The sequence below is a fragment of the Phyllostomus discolor genome, chromosome 3, assembly GCF_004126475.2.
Source record: "Phyllostomus discolor isolate MPI-MPIP mPhyDis1 chromosome 3, mPhyDis1.pri.v3, whole genome shotgun sequence".
Classification (NCBI taxonomy): Eukaryota; Metazoa; Chordata; class Mammalia; order Chiroptera; family Phyllostomidae; genus Phyllostomus; species Phyllostomus discolor.
Genome location: NC_040905.2, coordinates 182,222,017 through 182,249,785, shown reverse-complemented (window position 1 = coordinate 182,249,785; position 27,769 = coordinate 182,222,017). Strand labels below are relative to the sequence as shown.

Genomic DNA, 27,769 nt, shown 5'->3' with positions numbered 1-27,769 from the left:
AGGAAACTGGGACTCAAAATCAACAGTGTAGACCAGAGGAAGAAAGAAACATTCAACCAGAACAGAATGAAGAAACAAGAATTCAAAAAAATGAGAAGAGGCTTAGGAACCTCCAGGACATCTTTAAACATTCCAATATCCAAATCATAGGGGTGCCAGAAGGAGAAGAGGAAGAGCAAGAAATTGAAAACTTATTTGAAAACATAATGAAGGAGAACTTCTCCAATCTGGCAAAGGAAATAGACTTCCAGGAAGTCCAGGAAGCTCTGAGAGTCCCAAAGAAGTTGGACCCAAGGAGGAATACACCAAGGTACATCATAATTATGTTATCCAAGATTAAAGAGGAGAGAATCTTCAAAACAGCAAGAGAAAAGGAGACAGTTACCTACAAAGGAGTGCCCATAAAGCTGTCAGCTAATTTCTCAAAAGAGACCTTACAGGCAAAGAAGGGGTTGGAAAGAAGTATTTGAAGTCATGAGAAAAGCAAGTACCTATATCCAAGATGACTCTATCCAGCAAAGCTATCATTTAGAATGGAAGGGCAGATAAAGTGCTTTCCAGATAATGTCAAGTTGAAGTTGTTCACCATCACCAAGCCCTTATTATATGAAATGTTAAAGGGACTTATCTAAAAAAAAAAAGATAAAAAATACGAACCATAAAATGACAACAAACTCACAGTTACTAACAACTGAACCTAAAACAAAAATAAAAACAAACTAAGCAAACAACTAAGAGGAAGGGAACCACAGAAATGGAAATCACACAGAGGGTTATCAGCAGGGGAGTGGGAGGGGGACAGAGGGGGAAAAGGTACAGAGATTACGTAGCATAAATGGTAGGTGGAAAATAGGAGGAGGTTAAGAATAGTATAGGAAATGTGGAAGCCAAAGAACGTATATGTATGACCCACGGACATAAACTAAAGGGGGTGAATGGGGGTGGCAGGGGATGTGTAGGGTGGAGGAGAATAAAGAGGGGGAAATGGGACAACTGTAATAGCATAATCAGTAAAACATATTTAAAATAAATGTTTAAAAAACTACTATGAAAAGTAGTGTACTGTAAATTTTTTTAATGTATATTATTTTTTTTGTAAATAACTATCAAAGAGCAGTGAGACTGAGTTGCCAGAGCTGTCATGTTCACAGTGAAGAACAATGTGCGTGAAAACTTCATGCATTAACATGGTTTGTGAAGCCAGTGGGGTTCTAGTTGGTTGTCTACTTCTGAGCACACAACACATAACCAGGAAAATATTTTTTCAGTTCACTCAACATATTACAAAAAAACAGAAAGGAGTAGATTGTGCAGCACAATCATTGATGAAAAGTTCATATTAAATTCTGTTTGCTCTCCAATATTCATAAATTTCACAAACACAGCAATGATAAAGGAAATGTTAAAATAATTGAATTCGCTCATATAAGACAGTAGTTTTAATTTGGGGGGCTGTAGTAGTGTGCCTATGGATGTATTTAAAACTAGCCAAAGCTCTTGTAATTTTTAAAACTTGATATATTAAACTCTATGTTTAACCAATAATAGTCCGTAATATTTATTTTTAGTGCTCACTGACTTAATATACCAAAAACTCTTTATCAATTCCTGTATTTTGGAATTTGAGTATGCATCTGCTTTTTAATTTTTGTTTTGTTGTTACTGTCATTGTTTCCCCCTTGTATACTCAGGTATAAATAACTCTGCAGTAAACATTTTGGTGATTATAGCAACTGGACATCAAAATCCACTGTGTTTCTAGCATAGGCAGGTGAGTAGAATGCAACTTCCAAGAATATCTTTTTGGCCAAGGCCCATGAGCCCCCATAATCTCTAAGAATCACAAATACTGACATGGGACCTCAAAAAATTCAACTTTAATTAACATTTCCAAAATATACCCAAGGTATATCAAACAATGTGAGAAAAGTCTCCTATGAGAGAGTTTATGAGAATTTCTGTAGTCCTTTGAATCAAAAGGACTACATCAAATTTAATTCTTAACTATGACTTATCACTTATTTTAAAATAAAACATTTAAGGTACAGAAAACAATAGAATATTTATAAGACATGCATGATTTTATTGTTAAAACTTTTATTATAAATATGAAAACTATTTTAAAAATAATGACCCAATGCTAACTCTTATGACACAGAATAGCCCACACCTAAGTAGTAAAAAACAGTGAAAAGGGGAGTTTATCTACCTACATACTTCCCTTTTTCAGAACTCTGAATCCTTTATTCTGGTTCATTTGTTTCTTTTTTGAAAGGAGTTTGAGAGTTAGAAAACAGATGGAAATAAGTGAGTATATGGCTCTAAGGTGAATTAGTTCTCTATAGCAAGATAAAAGCTTCAGTCTTCTCAATTCTCTCTTGCTATCTAAAATCCATATATACTACATGGTTTTGAAGGCAAGAAATTTTGATTATTAAATGGGCAGGAGCACAAAAATATTTGTGTGTGCTGAATGCAGTTTAAACTTATGAAATACTGAATTATTTCTATAATCTCTCTTCTACAACAGGATAATTCTTTTATACAGAATAATATAAGGTATTCACTATTATTTGTATTGTGGTTATGTCAAATACTGAAGATACTAAAGAAGATAGTATTTTAGGAGCTTTATCTCTAAAAATGTAACTATATATCACCTCTTGGGCACCAGTTTGTCCTGAAGAAGAATGAAGATAACACCTTACAGAAAAAGCAGGTTGTGAAAAACAATAAAGCTGTTCCAGCACACTAATTTATACAGACTGAGATCCAAATTAAGGACCCTAAATAAAGTGAGTTCTCCATTTCTCGCCCACAAGCATTTTAAAGTCTATACAATCTGGAGGAAAAGTGCTTCCCAATACCCAGCAAGCCAAAAAAGGCACTATATGACTAAGACTATAACTTTTAAAAAACAAATTTAGCCCTGAGTGGTGTGGCTCAGTGTGTTGGGCATCATCACACAAACTGAAAGGTTGCTGGTTCAATTTCCAGTCACGGCACATGCCTGGGTTGCAGGCCAGGTCCTCCGTTGGAGGCAGGCAAGAGGCAACTGATAGACAGTTCTCTTATACATTGATGTTTCTCTCCCTCTCTTCCCCCCCCCCTAAAAATAAAAATACAATAAAGATTAAATTTAAAAATTTTTAAAGCAAATTTAATGCTCAGGTCATAGCTCAATAAAATGACACCACTTCAGAGCTCTATTGCAATGAAAAAATTTACAGAATGGTAAAAGAGTATACTCAAGGGATATTTAGTGGGCCCTGAAATATTATTCTGAGAAACATAATGCATCATTTTAGCATCCATACCGATTAACATAAAGCTAGGTAAATTTCACCCACAAAACTAGAAATGATTTCCCCAGGCATGTGGGTCTTGTCCAGTGAAAGAACCTCACCTTGGATTTATTCCAAAAGGGGCTCTCAACTGCTCTGCAGCAGCTCCTGAAAGGAGGGCAGTCCAAATATAGTAGGATAAATCCCCCCAAAAAGCTGAATCTCTGTTCATAGCAACAGGTGACCCTTGCTGTGAAGCTAGAGGACAGGTACACAAATAAATTGGTATGACTTTATCGACTAAATTTTAAAAATGCAAATGTTATTAACACATATGCATTATATCTTAGCAATGAGCAGCAAAGGCCTAAAGCCTCAATCTTAAATTAACTAAACTATACATTGGTATTATAAAACTACCCTTAATTTTGAACAATTAAACTAGACATTATTATTAACTAAAAGTGGGAAACCATAATTAGTCCTTTGTGGCTACAGCATTAACTACCACAGCATACTGAATTATAAAGGCAATTTTTAAAAACTATAACTAAAAAACAAATCTTCAGAGAAATTTATGATGTCTCTTACCTCATAAATGTTGGGGTGCCACATTTTGGTCAAGAATCTGAAGGTAGGTGGTGAATATGGGTAGTCAATAGGAAATTTAATATGCGCCTGAAAAGAAAAACACAAAATGCTAATAAATGAGATTACAGGTTATTCATTTGCCTAATAATTATCCTATTATACCTCAATGCAACAAAATTCCTTTGTATAGAGTAGAGTCTGGGGATTAAAATAGCTCATATATATTTTGTCACCCTAATGCCAGGGCTTTTATTACATCATCTCTTCAAATATTTCTAAGAGTTTGTGTTGAATCAACAAAACTCAATAGCTACATAATTTTTAATTGAGCTCACATGAGTGAAAACAGTAATGGTATGTCACATTAATTAAAATAATTAATATAACATTATGGTAAGTAATATAGAACAAAGTTTTTTTAAAGGTTTATTTTATTCTCATCCCAAGAGGGGAAGGGAGGCAGGGGGGGAGCGAGGGGAAGTGGGGGGAAAGAGAGATAGAAAGAAAAAGAAACATCAACGGGCTGCCTCCTGCATATGGGGGCAGGAGAATCAAATCTGGGAATCAAATGGGAATCAAATCCACAACCTAGACATGTACCCTGACCAGGAATTGAACCAGCAACCTTTTGATTACAGGACTATGCTCCAACCAATGAGACACACTGACCAGGGCAGTATTTTCTTCACTCACATAATTTAACCACCACCCAGATAACAAATGCTACCATTTTTAAATAGCTCCTTCCAGTAGTTTCTTGATACATACATATGCTTATTTCTTTGCAAAACTTATTTTCAAAGATTTGAATATATTGTATTTTATACTGTTTTTCTACCTATCATAAATGTTTTTGTATGTCATAAAATAAATTCAAATGTATGACTGTTAGTATATGCATAATATTGAATCATATGGATATATAGATAAATCATTCCTTATTTTGAGGCACTTGGAGTTTTTTCACCTTTTGCTATTGCTAATACTGATACATTAAATGTCCTTGTGTAACAGCATGCAAAACAGGATCCCAGAAAATAGCAGAATTTCCCACAAACCTGGATTGGAGGAAGTGGAAATGGATGATACAAGATACTTTGCATAACAAAAGGCAGGTTAATAGCTGTGCTCTGCCTAGGGTAACATAACTGGGAGCTGATACAGTGTCTGTGCAAGAGGCAGGGAGGCGGAGACAACCATGCCAGGGGATACTCCTGCCCTACTAAAGATGGCAGCCAATTAAAAAAAGAAAAAAACAATGGGAGCCAAAAGAAAGTGAAAGATATGGGGGACTGGGCAAAAGTAGCACATTGTGGGAAGGGCTGGATATGAGGACCCGTGGGAAGTTCCAGGTCAGCATTTAAAAATAAGGGCGGGCTGAGAGCGGAGATGCAGCCATGAGGAAGGAGCCAGGAAGCAGGAGAATTCAGCCATGAGGTCTGAGAGAGAAAAGCAGCAAGCAGCTATGCAGTTTGTAGTAAAGTGGTCTGCCCTGCCATAAGAGCTGGTGTGTAAGGTACGAGCCATGCTGGCTGGGAGTCAAGACTCTGCCATGTGGCCTGGTGTAGTAAGAAGGAGCAGCAGCAACCATTTGGTTTGAAATGGTAAAGAGGCCCCCCTGCCCTGCTCCAACCATTCACCATGAGGTCTGGTGTGTAAGGATATGCTATGTGGTTTGGAGTAGGAGATCCCATGTACTTTTTGGATTAAGAGCTAAAGAAAGAAAAGAGACCCGCTGAGGAACCTGCCTAACCAAACACAGATTAGCAGAAGACACCTGGAATGCTGAACTGTGACCAGGAATGCTGAGCCGTGGATTTCTGCTTTTCTAAAAGACAGTACCTCTGACTGGCATATTCTGAAACTGGCCTGGTTTAGCAAAGCAGGGGCAGAACTATTTGTTTTTGGGTGTTTTAAAGGGAGTGGGACTTAATGGCAGAAATCCGCCATTATTTTAAATCTGTATAGCCTTTAAATAAACAACCCCTTTCCTCTTTTCACCAAACTATTGCATTGGGAGTCATGCTTCTTGGCAGCAGGCACTTGAACCCCACAGCTGTTCCAGAACAGCACAGGTGAGGTTCTGTAACACTTGGCGATATATCATATTTCAAATATAATAAAATCCAGAAAAAGCCTCATCTGACAATACCAGTAAAAGGGAGTGAAGAAGAGGATGAAAGGACAAGCTAAGAGTAAATAAGCTAAAGACATTAATGAAAATGGCAGTGACAGAACCCTTAAAAATTCTTTCTTCAATAAAAACATTGAGAAAATTGACAAAAATTGTGAGAATCAACTTCTTTAGAATCTAGAAAATAACCAAAGGCTTGCAGCAATTCAGGGAGTATCTATTAAGAAAAACAGCTGAACCTCAATTAGAACAGTGAACTTCGTGGTGTTTTAACTTGTCCTACTCCCTGCCCTGCTCTCCAGAGCCATGGTAGGCTTACTAACAGCATACACTTGAAGTAAAGACCAACAGCCACAGAATGAACTGGAACTTCTTCAAAGCCTTACTCCCAAAAAGCTGTCATTCCTTGGCCTTCCTGGTGATTCCCTAGAAGAATCTATCAAACAATAGACTAACCAAAAAATTTAATAGGAAAAACTGGGATATGAGAAGCCCATAAAAGCTTTGAGAAGCTCTGACAAATTCCTAAGAATCTAGAAGACAAGGTCAATGTGGGGCTGTGCATATGCCCAAACTATATGCACATACTCAGGAAAGTCATGAGAAGTAATCAGAAAGCTGAACTTGAAGATCTGCACAATAAGGAAATGGAAGCTAAGGTACAACTTGCAACCACCTAGCCAAGTATTAAAGGCTTGCCCAGACAAATACACAAAGCCTGGGAGAGGGATGAGGAGAAAAGAGATCTACGGAAATCCCAGTTGTCTTCTCTCCAGAAATGAAAAGACTGGTACTAAATACTAATTCATGGGACCACAGCAATCTAAAAAACTCACACTTTTCAATTTTAAAACATACTACAAAACTACAGTGATCAAGACAGTTTGGTACTAGTGTAAGGACAATTTTATACAAATTGAAAAATCCTTTTCAGCAGATTGTTTTGAGACAACTGAATATTCACATGCAAAACTAATGAAGTTATATCTTTTGAAATAGCCATAAGACTCTGTTCTCATTCAAGGATATTTTTGATTTTAGAGAGAGAGAAAAAGGGAAAGGGGGGGGGAGATAGAGAGAAGGGGGAAGGAGGAAGAGTGAGACAGAAACTTTGATGTGAGAAACACTGATCAGCTGCCTTCAATACACACACCAACAAGGGACCCAACCTGCAACCTTTTGGTGCACAGAACAACACTTTAACCAACTGAGCCACCCAGCCAGGACTAGTCCAGCAGTTTCTTGAAAGAATAGTCACCATGTGTCCCACCAGGTCCACTACCAAGTAGGTGTATACTCAAGACAAATTAAAAACATTATATCCACTTAAGAACTTGTACACAAATATTCATGGCAGTATAACAACCAAAATGTAGACACCCTGAATGTCCATCAACTGAAAAATGGTTAAACAAAATGCTGTATATATTCGTACACTAAAACATTAGCAATGGAAGAGAACTGACACGTGCCACATATGGATGAACCTCAAAACATCAGCTATGCAAGAAAAGCGTCACACACACACACAAAAAAAACATATTTATGAAATGTCCAGAATAGTTTAGTATATGCCTTGGGCAGGGGCTGAGGGGTAACACTGCGAAGAAATAGAGGTGATGTTGAAAGATCTGGGTCCTTTGACAGGAAATGTTTGAAAATTGATTGTGGTGATGGTTGAACAAATTTATAAATACTATAAACCAAGGAACTGTGTATTCTAAATGAATGAATCGTATATATGAATTAAAATCACAATAAGTCTATTTTTTAAAAGCTATGGCCCAAAAGCAGTTACACCCAGTAGCAATAAGCACATCAGTTCCTCAGATTTTGGTTTCTAAATATTATTCATTCTAATAACAGGAACAAGGCTTGTGGGAAAAATACTTGATTCTAGAACCAGGACAGAAAAAATACAAAATGAGCCTGGAGCATCTTAGAATGTCTCAAAGAATAAGGAAATGCTAAAGAAAAAGATGCAGGCATGTCAGGAGCCAACATGAAAGGGTTCCTTATGGCCAAAACTAAAATCATTCAGAGTACTGGATGATAAACTTAAGTATAAAATATAAATGAGTACACATTGGTATAAATTGCTGAATGAAAAAATACTGGGAAGAGAAATCTTCCATAGAGCAGTACTCCCAACATAGATCCCATTTAATTTCCTTTGCCTTGAGTGTAGCCTGCATTTAACAATTCAATTCCTAAGAATAAAGTATGGAAAGGAAGAACTAGTAACTGGTGGAGGAAACTGGCAGCACCACCTTAACCAAGTGACCACGGTTAACATCACCAGTGCTAAATCATGTTAAAATCATGATTCCCCTGACATGATCTAGTGAGAAAAACAGCTCATCCGTGTCGTGTTCTTATCCCAAAACACGTAACTCCAGGCTAATGATAAGAAAAACATTAGGCAAACCCAAATGGAGGGACAGTCTACAAAATACCTGACCAGTTCTCTTCAAAATGATAAAGGTCATGGGGAAAAAAGGAGGAACCATCCAATACTGAAGAAGTCTAAGGAGACAGTATGGTATACAAAGATACTGGGGTCGTAGGAGGAATGGAGCATGACTGCTGAAGGGGGGTATGGAATTTCTTTGGAGAGGTGATGAAATACACTGAAATTAGATGGCAGTGATGGTTGTACAATCTTGTGAATACACTAAAAGCCATCAAATTGTACACCTTGAAAGGATGAATTTTAAGATGTGAATTAGAGCTCTTTTTTTTTTTTTTTTTAAAGGAAGCTAATATAAAAACTAGTGGGGAAGGGTGCAGCCACTGTAGAAAACAATATGGAATTTCCTCAGAAAACTAAAAATAGAACTGCCTTTTGACCCGGCAATTCCACTGCTGGGATTATATCCTAAGAGCCCAGAAACACCAATCCAACAGAACCTATGCACCCCAATGTTTATAGCAACACAATTTACAATAACCAAGTTCTGGAAGCAACCTAAGTGCCCATCAGTAAATGAGTGGATCAAAAAACAATGGTACATTTACACAATGGAATACTACGCAACAGAGAGAAAAGAACTCCTACCCTTTGCAACAGTATGGATGGAATTGGAGCACATTATGCTAAGTGAAATAAGCCAAGTATTTAGTGAGTGACAAATACCGTATGATCTCACCTTTAACTGGAACATAATCAACAAAAGAAAAAAAAGCAAACGAAATATAACCAGAGACATTGAAATTAAGGGCAATCTAACAACAGCCTGAGGGGAGGGGGGAGGGGATGATGGGGGAGGGGGTTTCAGAACTTCTATAAAGGGCACATGGACGAAACCAAGAAGGAAGGTGGAAGCAAGGGAGGGAGGTGGGTTTGGCTGGGGTAGGGGGGCACTGTGAGGGGAAAATGCAGACAACTATAATTAAACAACAATAAAATAATTAAAAAAAAAACTAGTGGGGAAGGGAAAAGAAAGAAAGCTAGAGTGACTACATGAATATCAGAAAGTATATTTTAGACTAAGGAATATTATCAGGGATAAAAAGAGGGTCATTTCATAATAGTAAGGGAGTCAATTCACACAGAAAACATAATTCTAAATATGTACAATATGCATCTAACAGAGCTTTGAGTACAGAATAACTATAAAATTGTATCACTGAAAAGAAAAAGAGAAAAATCCACATACACCACAACTTTTTTCTCAATAATCTAAAGTAGAAGTAAACAGAAAATCACTAAGAATATAAAAGACAATATACAACTCAAAAACAGCAGCATACATATCCTTTTCCTGGAAATATAGAACATGCACCAAGATAGACCATATTCTGGGACATAATACATATCAACAAATTTAAAAGAAGTGAAATCATACAGAGCATGTCCTCTGAACACAACTGAATTAAACTAGAAATCGATCAAGTTAATTGGACATCCCAAAATATTTGGAAATTAACAGAATAAGTAACTGATGGTTTAAAGATAAAGCCACAAAGTTAATTAGAAAATATTTGCAACTGAACATGAAAAAAATGACTCATGAAAATTGTTAACATACACCTAAAGCAGTACTGAGAAAATTTTAGTACTAAGTAACTCTTTCTATAATAAAAGATAAAAGGTCTTAATTTAGTGGTGTAGACTTCTGCTTAAGAAAATTAGAAAATAAGAAATTAAACCAAAATCAAGCAGAAAAAACAGAAATTAAGTAAAAGCAGAGATTAATGAAATTGAAATATGGGGAAACTATAGAAAGAAATTAGTAAAACCAGAAGCCAAATCTCAATATTAAAAGAATGACAACAGAATATTATAAATAACTTTGTATTCATAAAATTCAATAAATTTCTATGAAATTACTTGAAAACACAAAGAACCAAAGCTACTTAAGATGAAAATACAGGGTCCAGTAGAGGTAACACCTGCTTGAATGTGGTTGGTAGGATAATAATATGGGTGTAATAATTTATAGTTTTAATTTGAACATTTCACCTAAAACGGCATATGGAGTGCTTGAATGTGATATTGTTGTGTTACAGAATTACATGCTTATGATTTTGTAATAAAAAGGGGGCATTATTTGCACCAGATCCTGTATATTTATCAAAGAAACTGATTTTGTATTTTAAAGCCTTTACACAAAAACAATCCCTGAGCCAGATGGAAACTTAAATGGCAAATTCTACCAAATATTCAAGGAGGCAGTAACATCAATTCTAAACAAACTCTTCTAGAAAATGTAATAAGAGGAAATACTTTCCCATTCATTCTATGATGCCAGCAACACCCTGATATAAAAACCAGAAAAAGACATTACAAAAAATTAAACCACAGAACAATACCTCTTATAAACAGACATAAAAATCCTCAACAGCCCTGGCTGGTGTGGTTCAGTGGATTGATTAAGTGCCAGCCTGCGAACCAAAAGGTCCGCAAGTTCAAGTCCCAGTCTGGGCACATGCCTGGGTTACAGGCCAGTTGGGGGCGTACAAGAGGCAACTATTTCTCACAAGACATTTCTCTCCCTCCCTTTGTCCCTCCATTCCTCTCACTCTAAAAATAAATAAATAAATCTTTAAAAGAAAATCCTCAACAAACTATTTACAAACAGAATCCAATAATATATTAATAAAAAGGATAATAAATCATGACCAAGTCAGGTTTACAACAGAAATTTAAGGCCGAATCACATACTAAAATGGTAACTGATTTTACACTTTCTAAAATAGGTACAATTAGGTATAGTAAACGATTAACAACATTAACAGTAAAATATAACAATTATATCAAGATACTGCAATAGAAGTAATGTGAATGTGGGCACTCTCCCCCGGTAACCAATCTCATAAGTGACATGACTACTAAGCTATATTTACATAAACAGAATCCTAGGAAACATTATACAGTAAAATTTATTATTTGTTTTTAAATTAGTAGACCAACCTGGGGCACTTAAAAATACAGTTAAGCCTTCCAAAAATGCTAGGGTCCAAAAATTTCAAGTGCTTAAAATGTGGAGTCAATATTGTGAGGTTAATTAAAAGACCAAAGAACCAATTACCAATCACATTTCACCCAAATCTCTTTTATCCAATGGTTTCCCTATATAATAGGACAAGTTATATCATTTGTGTTTAGTGCTATAGAAATACTGAATTTGATCTTTTTTTTAGAGATTTTATTTTATTTATTTACTTTTTTAGAGAGGGAAGGGAGGGAGAAAGAGAGGGAGAGGGAGAGGGAGAGAGAGAAACATCAATGTGCGGTTGCTGGGGGCCGTGGCCCGCAACCCAGGCATGTGCCCTGACTGGGAATCGAACCTGCGACACTTTGGTTCGCAGCCCACACTCAATCCACTGAGCTATGCCAGCCAGGGGTGAATTTGATCTTAATCTTTAAATTTACTGGAAGCAATGATAATAATAAATGAGAATTAAAATTCTTACATTAATAGAATTCAAGTAGCAAATACAGAAATCTAGGTGCCCCTTCCTGTCCCTTCTTTACACCATATTCTTTTTATTTTCCATTTGTTTTGATCCCACAGCTCAGCACATGAATGGGCAAAATGTGACTAAGTAAACATAGGCATGCATTCCTTGTACTGGAAAGAACAAATACAGATGTTTGCAACTGCTTACTTTACAGAATAGTCTCTCAACAAACTTAAAAGGTGTATATGGGAGTGGAGTAACTTTTTTATTTCACAAATACTGTAAGTGAATATATCTTTGTTGTAAGGAAACTGAACAATATGAGATTTTTTAATCACTCTAGGTTCTGTTTCTATTCTCCTTAAACAGTTCCATTTCTATTATCTACCCTAAACATTTTCTGTAATTGAAGATTCCTAAGACTCAAAGGTCAAGAAAATTCCCAAACATTCATTGGGGCTCAAATAAATAATACTCAGGGTATTCACAAACTACAACCAAGAAGTCATTAAATAACAAATAATGTCCTGGTTTCCAAATGACCAAGAAACAATACAAGATAAACATAAACGATCTTGAGGAAAAAATCCAAAATCACTTCTTACAAGTTTAGTTTTAAATAAGTAAGTCCATTTTGCTATTATTCACTCAAGATCTTATTAAGCATTTCCCAAGACCCAGGCAGGGTATTGAGGACCTATATTAAAATAAAAAAAATCACTCCCCTCTTCCTCTTACAATCACAAAAATAATTTATTATATGTACAGAAAAATTATTTAGTCAGCTGGGCAAAAACAGGAGAAGACTTCACTTGTTCAACATACAAGGTGTGTTGAACATTGGTACTGTGGATAGGTGTTGTCTGAGTTCTCTGGATGAATAAAAGCTGAGGAAATATCATAAAGGCACCAGGTACAGAGAGTGACAGCAGTAGTAACGTATGGCTAGTAAGATGTTTGCTGGTAACTACAGGAAGTAAAACTGGATGAAAGTAGATTAAAACCTCATATAGGTGCTACCAAAGCTATACAAAAAATATTTAGTTTAAGAAATAATGACAAGATGTATATTTTACAAAAATGACTGTACAGCACTATAAAAGGGTTGAATAGGATAAAACAGAGATATGTTATAACAGCTTTCCTATCTTTTCCACTTACTCAGTCTCACCTCCAGAACTGGCATACACTTCAGAAAACTTGACTAATTATTACCAAGTTACATGATGTATTATCTGAATAAAATAGGATTGTGAAAATTTCCACAAAAAGTTGGAAATTTGGTCATTGGAAATGTAATCTCCTCTATCACATTTCTACTGTGGAAATTAGATTATCCTTTCTAGAAACAGGAATAATCAATAAAATTTAGTACCATCCATGCAGTAAAATCTTTAGGTCCCAAAAATGTCTTTACAGACTACTAAATATATTAAAAGAAATCTTTGCAGAGTAATTAGGTATACAGTTACATAAAAATGTATGAAGAATATATATGCACCAATAAGAAAGACAGCATGGAACAGTAGTAGTTAAAAACATCTGCTTAAAAAACTAGACTGCCTGAGTTTGAATCCTAACTACTACACACTAGCCATTATTTTAGGTAAGTTATTTAACTTGTGTCTCAGTTTCCTCATCAGTAAAATGAGACTTATAGTACCTATTAAACAAGTTGGTGTGAGGATTAAATGAACTAATGTATGTAAAATGCATAAAAATATGAATTTTGTTTAAAAATTAAATAGGCAAGGGTCATGTGATGAAGCCTTTTATAAAGAGCCCCTTTTTAGACTGCTCATTTTCACTTTGTTGTATCTCTTTTGCTTACCTGTCTTTAGATTATAACACTACTTACCAGCTTTTGAAAAGACAACTGGAGAGATTCTTACCAACCTGAGGAACTTGAATTCTCTGAAACCCATTTGCTAAGAGCCTTACCAGTTCTTTTTAAAAGATTTTATTTATTTTATTTTTAGACAGAGGGGAAGGGAGGAAGAAAGAGAGGAAGAGAAACATCAATGTGTGGTTTCCTCTCATGCACCCCTTTACTGGGACCTGGATCACAACCCAAGCATGTGCCCTGACTGAGAATCAAACCAATGACCCTTTGGTTCACAGGCTGGTACTCAATCCACTGAGCCACACCAGCCAGGACTCCACATAATTTTTAAAAGTAACATCTCTAGCCCTGACTGGTGTGACTCAGTTGGTTGGACATTGTCCTGCAAAGTGAAAGGTCCCCAGTTCAATTTCACATCAGGGCTCATGCCTAGGGTTGCAGGTTCAGAACCCAGTTGGGACACATGCAAGAGACAACCAACTGATGTTTCCCTCCCTTTCTCTTTCTCTTAAAAAAAAAAAAGTATAATGACTCAGTTATGTTTATATTACAACTGAAAACAGTGACATTAGGAGGTACCTTATGAGCTGTCATAAGAACTCCTTCAATAGAATTTATAATCCTAAAAAATTTATCTGAAGTTAAAATCTAGGAGAATATGCTGCTACAGTGCTTCCCTGAGATTATGCAGTTTTATCACTATTATTTTTCAGAACCTTATTAGTATTTAAACATATTATTTCATATACATGACTTTCCCTTTACATGAAGGAATGGAGAACCTTATAAAAATATGAACTGAAAATCAGATTTCATTTTCAAGATAAAAAGATCAAACCTCATCTTGAAGAATCAACAATGGTGAAGATCTAAACAATTCTTTTTTATTTCTTTTTTTGATCTTCCCAAGAATAAAAAGGAGTTCATATACTAAAGACCAAACTGTTCTGAAGCCACAGTAACAAAGAGCCACCAAAACCAGCATAAAATTACTTAATCAATACCTGACAGTTCTACAGCTATGAAACAATAACCAATTTTAAACCCACTCAAACAACTTATCTCAGTGACTGTTTCTGCAAGCCAACCTATCAGTGACAGCCCCTTACTTCTGAGAGCCAGCCAACTGGGAACACACTCACTTCAACAAACGTACTTGAAAAATTAACAAATCAGTAACTTTCTCATCCAAGTACCCATGCTTCCACGGCTGATACCAACCCACCATGGCTGTAAACAATCCACCAAGTCCTAAATGACATACTTCTCAAAACCCCTGTAAGATAGGCAGTTTACTGTAAAATTAAAAAAGTGATTCAGAAAACAATAATATACATAAATGAAGTATATACACTGGCCTGAGACACAATTTGCAGTATTAAAGTAATTTTGTTATCCCATTATTTATTTTCATATGGAATATCATCCATGACAATATACAATATGAAGAGTGAAATATATTCCAATTGTTCCTGCTACCTGGTTATTAGCATACTATTAAAACAGGTTAAGAAAAAGTTTCTCAGTCCTAAACACAACTATCCTTGGTAATGGCTCAGCTGACAGCAAACGTAGAGTGTTTACTGTTGCATTTGGAATAGTGCCTAGAGTTAGTGTGAAATGAGGACATTCCCACTGCTGAGTTTTTTTTCGGCTATGTCATCAGCTCACATCTGATATAGAATAACATGCCCAACATGACAGCAAAAGCAATCAAAACATGTTTGTTATTAACGTACTGAAAAGTTTCAAAAGTCTGTCAACCACTAGTATAAACTTTTAAACAGTTCATTAACAGTATATGAAAAATAAAGTGAGCAGCTATACCTAGTGATACTATAATATGTGCCACAGGCTTTAAAGTTAAGAAATTACAAGTCTTTATTGATTAAAGGTCCCAATCTAAAAAGTTTAATTTAGAATTACTGTAATACTGAACATAATTATCCTAAAGTTAAAATGAAATATAAAGAACAGGAAATCTCTGTTGCCCTTACTGGACTCTAGTTAGTAAATTTCACACATTTAAGGAGAAGTAACTAGATACTGATAGTAGTTGTCTGTACTTTTAAAAATATAGTAATAAAAAATGTTTCACCCTGGCTGGCATAGCTCAGTGGATTGAGCGCGGGCTGTGAACCAGGCATCACAATTTCGATTCCCAGTCAGGGCACATGCCTGGGTTGCAGGCCATAACCCCCAGCAACCACACATTGATGTTTCTTTCTCTCTCCCTTCCCACTCTAAAAAAAAAAAAGAAAAAAAAAAAAAGAAGTTTCTTGCTGCTTGGAAAGTAAAACCTTTTATTTCCCCCCGCCGCCCTGTCAGAATGCTAGAGGAACCCAATGCATCATCAGCTAAGTTAATGTTAAATAGAACAGCAGAAACAACATTTGGACTTTCAGTTAAATATGTCTCACCATGTGTATTTATTTACTGCTGCTTTTTAAAGACATTTTTATTTTTTAAAATCATAAACCTAGAAGGACCAGTGGGGAAAAAAACAACAACACTTTGGAAGCTGGAAACCAGAACAATAAGAAGTAACTAATTTAGAAGACTCAGCCCAGGTTGGTGATCACAAGCAAAGGAGTAGGCTTCTCTCCTTCCACAGAACCACGGAAAAGCTCAGAAACTAGAGGCACCAAGTATAGGTGGTGCTGAAATAGGAAGACTGGCCCAAGGTCTACATAAAGTATAGTGAGATCCCTAGAACCTCTCCCCATGCTAACAGAAGACTGGAGGTTCACTCTTGGCCATGGTTAAACTGAATAGAATTAAGTGTGAGAAAATCAAACTGAAAACAGGGAAAATCTCACCACTGAACGGTAAGATCCTGCACTTCTTTTTTCCACATGGGTCTCAGAAGGCTGGCAATTTGGACTATACACAGCAGATAGAGAAAAAAGGATTATTTGCTGAAGTAGCTGACTATCCCCCACAGGAAGTAAAAGTCAACTATATATATATATATATATATATACCTTAATGCAGTGGTTTAAAAGAAAAAAACTTAAGAAAGATGTAACAAATGAAGATACCCTAATCAGCCCAGCCCAACCAGATCACCATACAGTAAGTAACATCTAAGAGCTGAATTTTCAATCTGCTTTTTAGTACTTCACCCTTAAATGTAAGTGGATAGATCTTCAGACATTTAAGGGAAGCCTAGAGGCAAAAAACAAACAAAAACAAGAGAAAAAAAATCCTAGAACACCTTTAAGCAAAATAAAACCTCAAAAAAATATGACAGTCTCAGAACTTTAAGATACAGGACCCATAAAATAAAGAAGCCAAAAAGGGAGGAAGGGACATTCAAAAAACAAAAAATTGTGGCTTTTGAAAAATTAAAACTATGACAGCAAAGAGGAAATGCATACACACACATATATATGTATATGGGCAGTAAAACAGAACTGAAGATAGGTCCCAGAAAATAGAATAAGGAAAAAAATGTGAAAAATGAGGAAAACAAATAATTAAAAGAGCAGTCTAGGAAGATCAACATTCACATAACAGGAATTTTTAAAAGACAAAACAATACATTATTTAAGAAAAAAATTCTAAAAGTAAAGGACACAAGTAGACAGTATCTATTAATGCCTAACATGATAAGAGGGGGGCAAAAAACCTGCACCAAGGCGTATCATTGTGAAATTTCAGAACATGGGACAAAGGAAAGAGCCTATACAATTCCAGAGTACTTACACAATGTTATGTGTCAATTATATCTCAATAAAGCTGGAAGGGGGATGGGGGAGAGTCCACGGAGGGAAAAAAAAATCACAAGAAACTTCTCAACGGCAGCACTGGAAACAAGACAATGTCTTCAAAATTCTGAGGAAAATTATTTTAAACTTCCAACCCTACCTTTAGAAATACTTTCATTCAATTATGTTAACTAAACTTACTGTGGTAATCATTTCACTGTATACATATCTAATTATTATGTTGTACACCTTAAAGTAGTACAATTGTATCTCAGTAAAACTGGAAAAAATATTACCTAGGAATAAGTCTACAGGAAGACATGTGTGATCTCTATACTAAAAACTATAAAGCACAAATGAGAAAAATTAAAAAGACCTAAATAAGCAGAAAGATGAACACATCCGTAGACTGTCTTATTAAAAGTCGCAATGACTTTTATGACTAAAAGTCGCAATATTATTAAGATGTACACTGTCCCCCTTGATCTCTATTGAATACAATTCAATAAAAACCCCAGTAGGTTTTCTATGGAAATTGATAAGCTGATACTAAAATTTATATGGAAAATGCATAGTACATAGAACAGCCAAAAACAACCTGAAAAAGAACATAAAGTTGTGAGCATACACTACTAGATTTCAAGACTTACCACAGGCTATAGTTAATAGTGTTCTTCATATAAGGCTACAAAAACAGACAAATGGAACAGAAGTGTGTCCAGAAAAATCACATACAGAGCCAGCTAGTTTACAACAAAGACAACAGTGCAATCCAGTGGGAGAACGAACAGTCTTGTCAATAAATGGTACTGGCGCAGTTACTAGATATCCACATTGAAAAATTAGCCTTGACCCACAGCACTTCATTTACAAATGAATCACAAACCTAAGTGCCAAACTAAAACTATAGTTTCTAGAATAAAACATGAAAAAGTATCTTCATTGCTGGAAGGAATAAAAGGCATCCAAATTTGAAAGGTAGAAAATCATCTCTTTTTCCAGACATGATCTTAAAGTAGAATACCTTAAAGATTCTACATAGAACAGAAACTGTTAGAATAAACAAATTCAGCAAAACTGTAGAATACAAAACATCCAAAAATCAGTTGCCCAAAACAGGTTGCATGTCTATATAATAGCAATTAATCCATAAAGAAAAGCAATAAAAGAATTCTGTTTACAAAGACATCAGAAAGCATCAGTATAGCAAAGAATGGCATCCGAATAAAATACTTAGGAATATTCTTAACAAAGGAGGTAAAAGACTTGTACACTGAAAACTATAAAACATTGTTGAAAGAAATAAAAGACAACAACAAATAAATGAAGAGACATCCCATGGCTCATGGGTTGGAAGACAATATTTTTAAGATGTCAATATTACCCAAAGTGATCTATAGATTCAATGAAATCCCTATCAAAATCCCAATTATAATGTTTGCAGAAATAGAAAAATCCATCGTAAAATTCATACGAAATCTCAAGGAACTCCAAGTAGCCAAAACAATCCTGAAAAAGAACAAAACTGGAGGTCTCATACTTCCTGACATCAAAACTTAACTACATAAAGCTACTGCAATTAAAATAATGTGATACCAGCATAAAGACAGATATATACACAAGGTCTGTCGGGAAAAATTCCAGCCATTGCTAATATAATGAGAACAGTTTACACAACATCAATGTTACCCGGTAGCCAAGGAGAATGGACTAGAATGTGAATGTGTGAGCAATGATGGCATCACTGAATAGTCAGTGGGGACAATATACACTGTTGAATGAGCATGTGTACTGTGTGGGCCGTCACATTCAAAATGACTGAGCAAGCAGAGCAACAAATATGCATCAAATTTTGCATTAAGCTTGAATATTCCTCTCTGGAAGCTATTCAGATGATGTAGAAGGATGTGGCTACGGGCAACTAGTGATTGGCAGCTGCATCATGACAATATGCCCACTCATGCATCATGTCTTGCGCTGAGTTTTTTTTCGAAACATCAAATCACCCAAATGATTCAGCCCCCCTGCAGCCCAGATTTGATGCTCTGTGACTTCTGGCTTTTCCCAAAGCTAAAATCACCTTTGAAAAGGAAGGGATTTCAAGCTGTTGATGAGATTCAGGAAAATACAACAGGGCAGCTGATAGCAACTGGGAGAACTGTGAGAGCTCCCAAGGTGCCTACTTTGAAGGGGACTGAGGTGTCATTGTCCTGTGTACATTGTTTCTTATACCTTGTATCTTCTTCAATAAATGTCTTTATTTTTCCTATTACACAGTTGGATACTTTCTGGATAGACCTCATCATATACTTAATGGAAAAGAATAGAGAACCCAGAAATAAACCCTCATGTGTATGACCAAATGATTTTGACAAGAGTGTCAAAGACTATTCAATGGAGAAGCAAAGAGTCTTTTCAAGAAACAATGATGGGAAAACATGGAAAACAATGAAGTTGGACCCTTAGCTTACACCATATATAAATATTAACTCAAAATGGGTCAAAAAATTAAATCATTAATTTTAAATTAAGTTAAAAAATTAAATTAAAAATTAAGTTAAGGCCTAAAATTATAAAACTCATAGAAGAAACCAGGAGGAACGCTTCATGGCATGGGGTTTGGCAATGATTTCTAGGATATGCTATCAAAAAGCACATCAACAACAACAAAACTGGACAATAGCAAAATTTTAAATGTTTATGCATCGAATGATACTATCAACAGAGTAGGAAGGCAAGCCATGGACTGGGAGAAAATATTTGCAATTCATACATCTGATAAGGGTTTAATATACAGAATATATACTGAACTACAATTCAACAACGACAATAAAATTAAAAACTAGACAAAGGACTTGAAGACATTTCTCCAAAGAAAATATACAAATGTCCAATCAGGATATGAAAAGATGCTCAACATCAACAGTCATTAGAAAAATCTAAATCAAAATCACAAAGAAATACCTACCACTTTATACCCATTAGGATAGCTATTATCAAAACAAGACAAAATAAATGTTGGTGAGGAAATGTTGATTGTTCTCAATTTATATCTCGATTTGATCACTATCAATTTCTACTGGTCTACCTGACTGTGGAGTGTCATCTAGAGAGAAATCTACAACATGAAACTTCTCAAACCACTTTTGATGTTTGATCAGTCACAGGATCTTCTCCACACACTGCACAAATCTTTTTATGCAATTGAGTTGCATTTTTACCTTTCTTGAAATGAAAAGGTATAAATGCCAAAAGTGTTGCTTATTTTCTTCCATCTTCAATATCAAAATGGCTACACAAAAATTCACCAGTTTTGGTAAGTTTGTTTTAACACACATTGATATTACAGCTGTCACAACACAAGCTAACAAAACCATTTTGAAGTTTGGAAACAGATAGTGGTGAGTGTTAAAAACAATGTGAATGCACTAATGCCACTGAACTGTACACTGACCTACATTTTATCTCACACATATACAAATACCTTTGTGATACTGAAGTAAACAAAAATTCTTCATTAGGACACAAAAGGTACTAACTACAAAAGAAAACACATATAAATTTGGCTTCTTTAAAAAGAAGAATTTCTGGTTCATCAAAAGAAGTCATTAAGACAGGGAAAGAGCAAGCCATGGCAGAGCAGGGGGGGATATATTAACAAAACATATATCCACCAAATGATTTGTATGCACAGTACAGAAAGAACTCATGAAGATTAATAAGAAAAAGACAAAATGAAAAAATGGGCAAAGACTTGAACTTACACTTCATAAAGGAGAATATCCAAATGCAAAAAATTAATACAAAAATAAAGACAGGTATTCAACTTCATTAGTCATTAGGGAAATATAAACTTAAAACGTAACACCTACACTGAAAAAGACTCGCAATGATGCAAAAGTATAGTAACTCTTATATAGTGCATGTGGGAAGGTAAACCACTTTAGAAAACCATTTGTTGGTATTACTATAGCTGTATGTACATATACCCTATGACTCAGAAATTCCATTTCTGTATGTACCAAATAGGATTTTATTTTCATCAAAATACATAAACCAGGAGGCTAATGGTAACAATATATTGCATATACAGACAAAATCTAAAGTTACCAAAACAGCCATCAACAGGGAAAGTAGGTAAAGTGAAACAGTCATTTAATAGAATACTATTATTAGCAATGAGAATAAGTGATCTAAAACTACATATAATAAAATGGATAAATCACATAAATAGAACTTTGAAAGAAGCCAGACACGAAATAGATTCATGCTGTAAGAATCCATATATAATGAAATTCAAGAACAGGCAACAGTTTCTAAAACTGTTGTTAGAAATTAGAATTATTCCATGGAGTAGGAAGACAGTTCTGGAAGGGAACACAAGAAAGGGCTCTTACAATACTAGTAATGTTATTTTTCTTGATCTGGATACTATATCAAGATATATGGATGCCCCAGTTTGTGAAAATTCATTAAGCTGTATACCTATGACATACATACTTTTTCTGTATTCATGTATATTTGATAAAATTTAAAATGTCATATTTTAATTAACACGTTGAAATGAGATAACCTTGTGTATTTTAACATTTCCAAGTGAGATTTATACTTCTGGTAGAGTTCAGAGATAAATTACTGATAAGTACTTTAGAGAACTAAGTACAATAAATGGGGTGGGGAGATCAATCAACTCCACCCAAAACAAACAATGCACAGGGAAGAAAAGGTAGAGGACATGGCTCAACTGAGATTATTTACATAGTCATATTACAACACTGAAAATTTATCTAAACCAAACTTATAACTAAACTATCAGAAGCATAAGAGAGCTAATAAGTGTGTTTGTAGAATGCAGTGTTACCATACTGGAAGAAATCCTTACTTCCCATTGTAAAAATTCAAAAACTAGTAACTAAAAAATAAATTTAAAATACAGCAATAAAAATCTTTAGTAATATAGGGGGAAATACCAAAACACAAGGTTGAAAAGTTTCAAAGTGGCTGTCTTTTAGAAGAGTTCATGGGTAGGAAGGGGACAGTGCATGTGATTATGTCTTATAGAATTGTTAGACTTTTCAAATCATTTACATGTAATACTGCAACAACAATTTTAAAAAATAGGTTTGTTAATAACAATTATGTAGTATTTTGGCCTCTCAGAGTTCCTATTTGTAACCATGTGCCACAAGTAATCCATGAATGATGTGTTATGACTAACCTAAGGATGATGAGAACCTTGCCCCAGGATAAGACATCCTAGGGGTTCTTGATGAACTCAAAGCTAAAAAGCTTGTGCGCTTTCAGTGCTAAGAAATTTTTCCTCTCAGCTCTTTCTGCCCTTATTATAACAAGGTATCTTTAGCACCTCATATGTTTACATTTACGAATGGTGGCAGATAAAATTACTACCCAGTTTTGGGCGTGTACATAAAAGTTAAAAATGATTATGTATAACCAATTCTAAAAGTTCAGTAGACAAGATAAAAATAAGTATTATTATAGTCTTTCTAAATTTTTTCATAAAAAACTTTAATTATATCACGTACTTTCTCTAGGCATGACACTAAAAGTTAAAAATCCTGGAGAAAATTATTAATGAATTTATTAATATGAAAAATAAACAATTATATATAATATAGTAAAAATATTTCATAATATAGTTAAAGGCAAGAGCCACAAACTGGGAAAACTTTGACTTCTGAAAGGAAGTTGTTAAAGAGTGCTTCTAAGGCATGATGACAAACCTATCTATAGTAAACAGGCAAAGGACATGAACAAGCCAAAAAGGAAAACTATACTCTACTACTTAGCTGCTTACTCATGGACTTCCTAGGACTTTGAGAAGCTTATATAAGAAAACCACTCTTGTACACAAAATGAGGTACCAGATTTTTAAAAAATGTAGGGTAATATCTTTTGTGTACACCAGTAAGAAAGGAGGATACATAGCATATAATTCAACCAAGCATCAAGTTTATCAAAACAAACAAAATAAGAAATTTAATAGCAATCTGCCTATATATTATCTTCTGTACTCCTGTCTAATTAAACACCAAAGAAAGATGCATGTCCTTGAGCAGGAAGGCTGACATATAAGTAAACCAGATATTTGGTAAGAGGCATGCAAGACAACTCAGAGGAGTTAAATTAACTTAGATAAGAAGGGGGAGGTGGGCATCTAAATTTTGATAGTGTAAATGGTAAAAGAGAAAAAGAAACAATCTCTAATTCTTGGCTCTGTTTATTATATCAAATGACATGCAATGAAGTTTTATTACCAACGATGAAAGCAGATCAATAAATGTTATCTCCAGTAACAGTCGTTTTCAGAACAGCAGGCTGAAAAGATTTAAAAACCCTTTCTTCACTAATCCATATTTTATTCTGTCAAATAATAATAAAGCTTAAAATAAATATGTCTTTTTCAAAATAAAAAATTTCTTTTTTTTTAAATAACATACATTACATGAACTTTTCTGAAAGACAATTCATTATTTTTTAAAGACTTTATTTATTTATTTTTAGAGAGGGAAGGGAGGGAGAAAGAGAGAGAGAGAGAAACATCAATGTGCGGTTGCTGGGGGTCGTGGCCCGCAACCCAGGCATGTACCCTGACTGGGAATCGAACCTGTGACACTTTGGTTCGCAGCCCGAGCTCAATCCACTGAGCTATGCCAGCCAGGGCAAAATAAAAAATTTCTTAAGTACAGAAAATAGATCTTCATTAAAACTGCAAAAGACTCAGTAAGATGTTGTCTTGCATTATGCAATTATTAAAGAATAGCTTGTTGGGGTTTTTTTTAAAGATTTTATCTATTTTTAGAGAGAGGAAGGGAGGGAGAAAGAGGTAGAGAAACATCAATGTGTGGTTTCCTCTCCAGCGCCCCCTACTGGGGACCTGGCCTGCAACCGAGGTATGTGACCAGGGTTTGTTCTTTTTCAATTGAAAAAATCTGCCCTGGTTGGTGTGCCTCAGTGGATTGAGCACCAAGTGTGCAAACTAAAAGGTCATGAGTTTGATTCCCAGTCACATTACATGCCTGGGTTGCAGACCAAGTCCCCAGTAGGGGGTGCATAAGAGGCAACCACACATTAACATTTCTCTCCCTGCCCCTCTCTCTCTTAAAAAAAAAAAAAAAAAAAAAAAAGGTAAATAAAATCTTTTTAAAAAGTGATACTTTCTCCCATTCTCTTAAAAAAAATGAGTCAACTCACATTCTTTCTTACCACACCACCACCACCAGAAAGAAAAAAAGCATGTGTCAGACATGCCAAATGAGTCAAAAATGGAAATTTTATGTTACACAACCATGGAACTGTGAAAATTCTGATTTTAAACACACATGAATTTTAAAGTGAGCAAATGTGACATAGAGAGGACTCATTTAGAAAAGGTACTGACAGCAATGATTTAACTTAGCCAAAAAATGGTAGGCCATACTGCTATGGAATATTATGCCATGTCACCATGGTAAGTTGTTACATCCTCAGTCAAAAAGGTGCTGTTTACAACCTAATAACTGATAGAAAATGATTGAAGGAAGCCACTAGGCATCAGAAGGAAGGGAAGAGGTAATAAAATACAAACTAATACTAAAGGCTAAGATGTCAGGAGAAAAAGAGTAAGCTTATGTAACGATGTTTGGCCTGTCAGTAAAGCACTATTCTCAATCAAGAGTATCTTCTTCTGCAAAATTATTCAGAAGATGTGCATTGCTGAAATGCAATTATATTAAAATAAAATAGCTTGAACCCCCACAAGGATTATATGCTAACAATTGAACTTACATTTAAATAACCAAGTGTTTTTTTTACTGAGCCCAAAACCATCTGGAAAATAAAACAAACTTAAATAAGGCCTGAAGTGTTTTGTCACACAAAAATATATACAAGCCCTGGCTGTTGTGACTCAGTAGACTGCGCGCCAGCCTGCGAAGCAAAAGGTCGCTGATTCCAGTCAGGACACATGCCTGGCTTACTGGCCAGGTCCCTAGTTGGGGGCATGTGAGAGGTAATTGATGTTTTGCTCTCTCTCTGAAAATAAATAAAATCTTTTAAAAAATATGTATGTAAAATTTTACCTTTGTCTATTAAAAAATTCTAGTTCTAGTTAGTTTTTCAAAATAAAGATGAAAAATAGTATCTAAGAGTTCATTCCAGTCTTAAGATTTTTGCATTCATTTCAATAAATTTACATAAATAATTTTTGTGGACACTTTGAAAATACAACCTTCCATGTTAAAACAAACATATTCTCTTAAGGGTTAAAACTATCAGGTCAGGGGTTCTAAAGTAAACCTGGGCAATAAGCCTAAATAAATTTAAATATAAACTGTCCTTCCTAGTTCACCTTGGTTTTCATGAATATCCAAGTGTGTCAGCTATGGCAAATACTAACCTACCAAGTAATAAAATACACAAAGAGGAATGATGAGCAATTACTATTAATGTGGATGAAGTAATTAACATTTCCAAACTAAGAATTTATAAAAGACTACATGGTTTTCAAAGTATTTGCATTATTTATCCCACATACAGGAACCATAATTCACAGTATATTTTAAAAAGATATTAAAATGAACTCTTCTGTTAACTGAAATGTAAAGAAAACAGATTATATGGCACAGTCCTAGAGTGAAATGCAATAGTTTAACAATGATTATAAATAGAAATGTAACATTTATACCATATTATAAATCATCAATTTCCAAAAATTTAAGCTTAACAAAATATAATTACTGCCTTCAGCAGTCCCCCTGATAACTTCATATTTATTTTCTTTAATTTAGAATGTTAACAGTAAGAAGACACTTTATAGCAGAGTAAGGAGTATGTTCCTATGATAACTGCAAGACAACTTTCTAAATCTAATTTAGTCTTCCTGAGAGGATTCTGAAGATACTTCAGGACACTACATCAAAACTGTTATTAACATTGCGCAGTGATGTGCTACAGGGAGATATGTGAAAATCAATTTATATTTTATCTACAAGAATGGATAGGATAGCTTTTCCTATATGTAATTTTTCTGAGTTTGAAAAATTTCTAAATGTATAGATTCAGTGCCTAACTAAGTTATTATGAGTCTTATAGCACTATAAAACAGAATATGAGCCAAGACTTCCTATCTTATATGTAAGAAATCAAAAAAGATATTCCCACCTTGACTGGTGTGGCTCAGTTGGTTGGACATCATCCTACAAACTGAAAGGTTGTCAGTTCAACTCCCAGTCAGAGCACATGCCCATGTCGCAGGTCTGGTCCCCAGTCAGGACAACTGATTGATATTTCTCTCCCTCTCTTCCTCCCTCCCTTCTCCTCTCCCTAAAAATAAACAAATCTTAAAGTGTGTAATTCCACGGTTTAAAAATATATATATTCCCTTAGAGCTTTTAGCCCATATTAAGGAGTAATTCTGAACAAAAAATTCTCAAAGTACTGATTACTAACATAAGTAAAACAATGTGCCTTTCAACAATTAGTCAAAGGCTTATTAGGATCTGAATAGTTGGTACTTCTGAAAGTTAAGATGTGAGGTAGGGCTGAAAATAAAAGAATGAAAATGTACAAATTTAAAAACAATTAAACACCCAGATCCCTCCCTCCAGCCCTTCAGTCAGGTGACTACTCCCATATTGCAGAAGAAAGTTTTTTATACTCTGGGAAACTTAAACAAGAGAACCTCTAGCTGACAACCAGGTAGCCCAGTTGGTCAGAGTGCCATCCCGATATGCCAAGGTTGCAGGTTCAATCCCTGGTCAGGCCACAACAAATCGATATCTCTCTAACTCTCTAAAATCAATAAAATATATGGAGAGAATGAAAACAAGAAGATTAAGTAAGAGTCTGAATAGAAAGACCACGAATTTGTCTCTCCCATATCCTCAATCCAGCTACAAGCCTTTGTATCTGTCAAGTAGAAGACTGGAGGATTCTTTTCCAGAGAAACTGCTTACTAAAAAGGCTTATAAATACTTGGGGGTTCCCGATAGAAAGGACTATGCCCTAATTTGTCACCTAAACTTGTTGAAACCCACTAATCAACAATGTGCACTCACAGTTTCCCACCTGCAGTTTCTCAGAGACTCACTCTTAAGCATCAGCCAAGGGCCAAAGAAAATCGGAAATTTGGGGAAAACCTCTAAAATGAAAGAAGAAATTAGAAGGAAAAGAAAAAGTAAAAAGCAAATAAAGAGAAGAGACAAATGCAAAGAACAAAAACAAAACTATAATCAATATTATCAGATGTTTTACAGAATAATAACAGTAAGTAATAAAAACTCAAGAGAAAAACAAAACC

The 27,769-nt window shown here is 35.0% G+C and overlaps 1 protein-coding gene across 2 annotated transcripts in view; it reads right to left on the bottom strand.

Annotated features, from left to right (window-relative positions):
* UBE2R2 (ubiquitin conjugating enzyme E2 R2) overlaps positions 1-27,769 on the bottom strand; it is a 98,902-nt gene that overhangs the window by 20,626 nt on the left and 50,507 nt on the right. For both annotated transcript variants that reach the window (XM_036021838.1, XM_028511742.2), the window contains exon 2: positions 3,876-3,962. In XM_036021838.1, the coding sequence (XP_035877731.1) occupies positions 3,876-3,962 (87 nt within the window). The remainder of the gene's footprint in view (positions 1-3,875; positions 3,963-27,769) is intronic.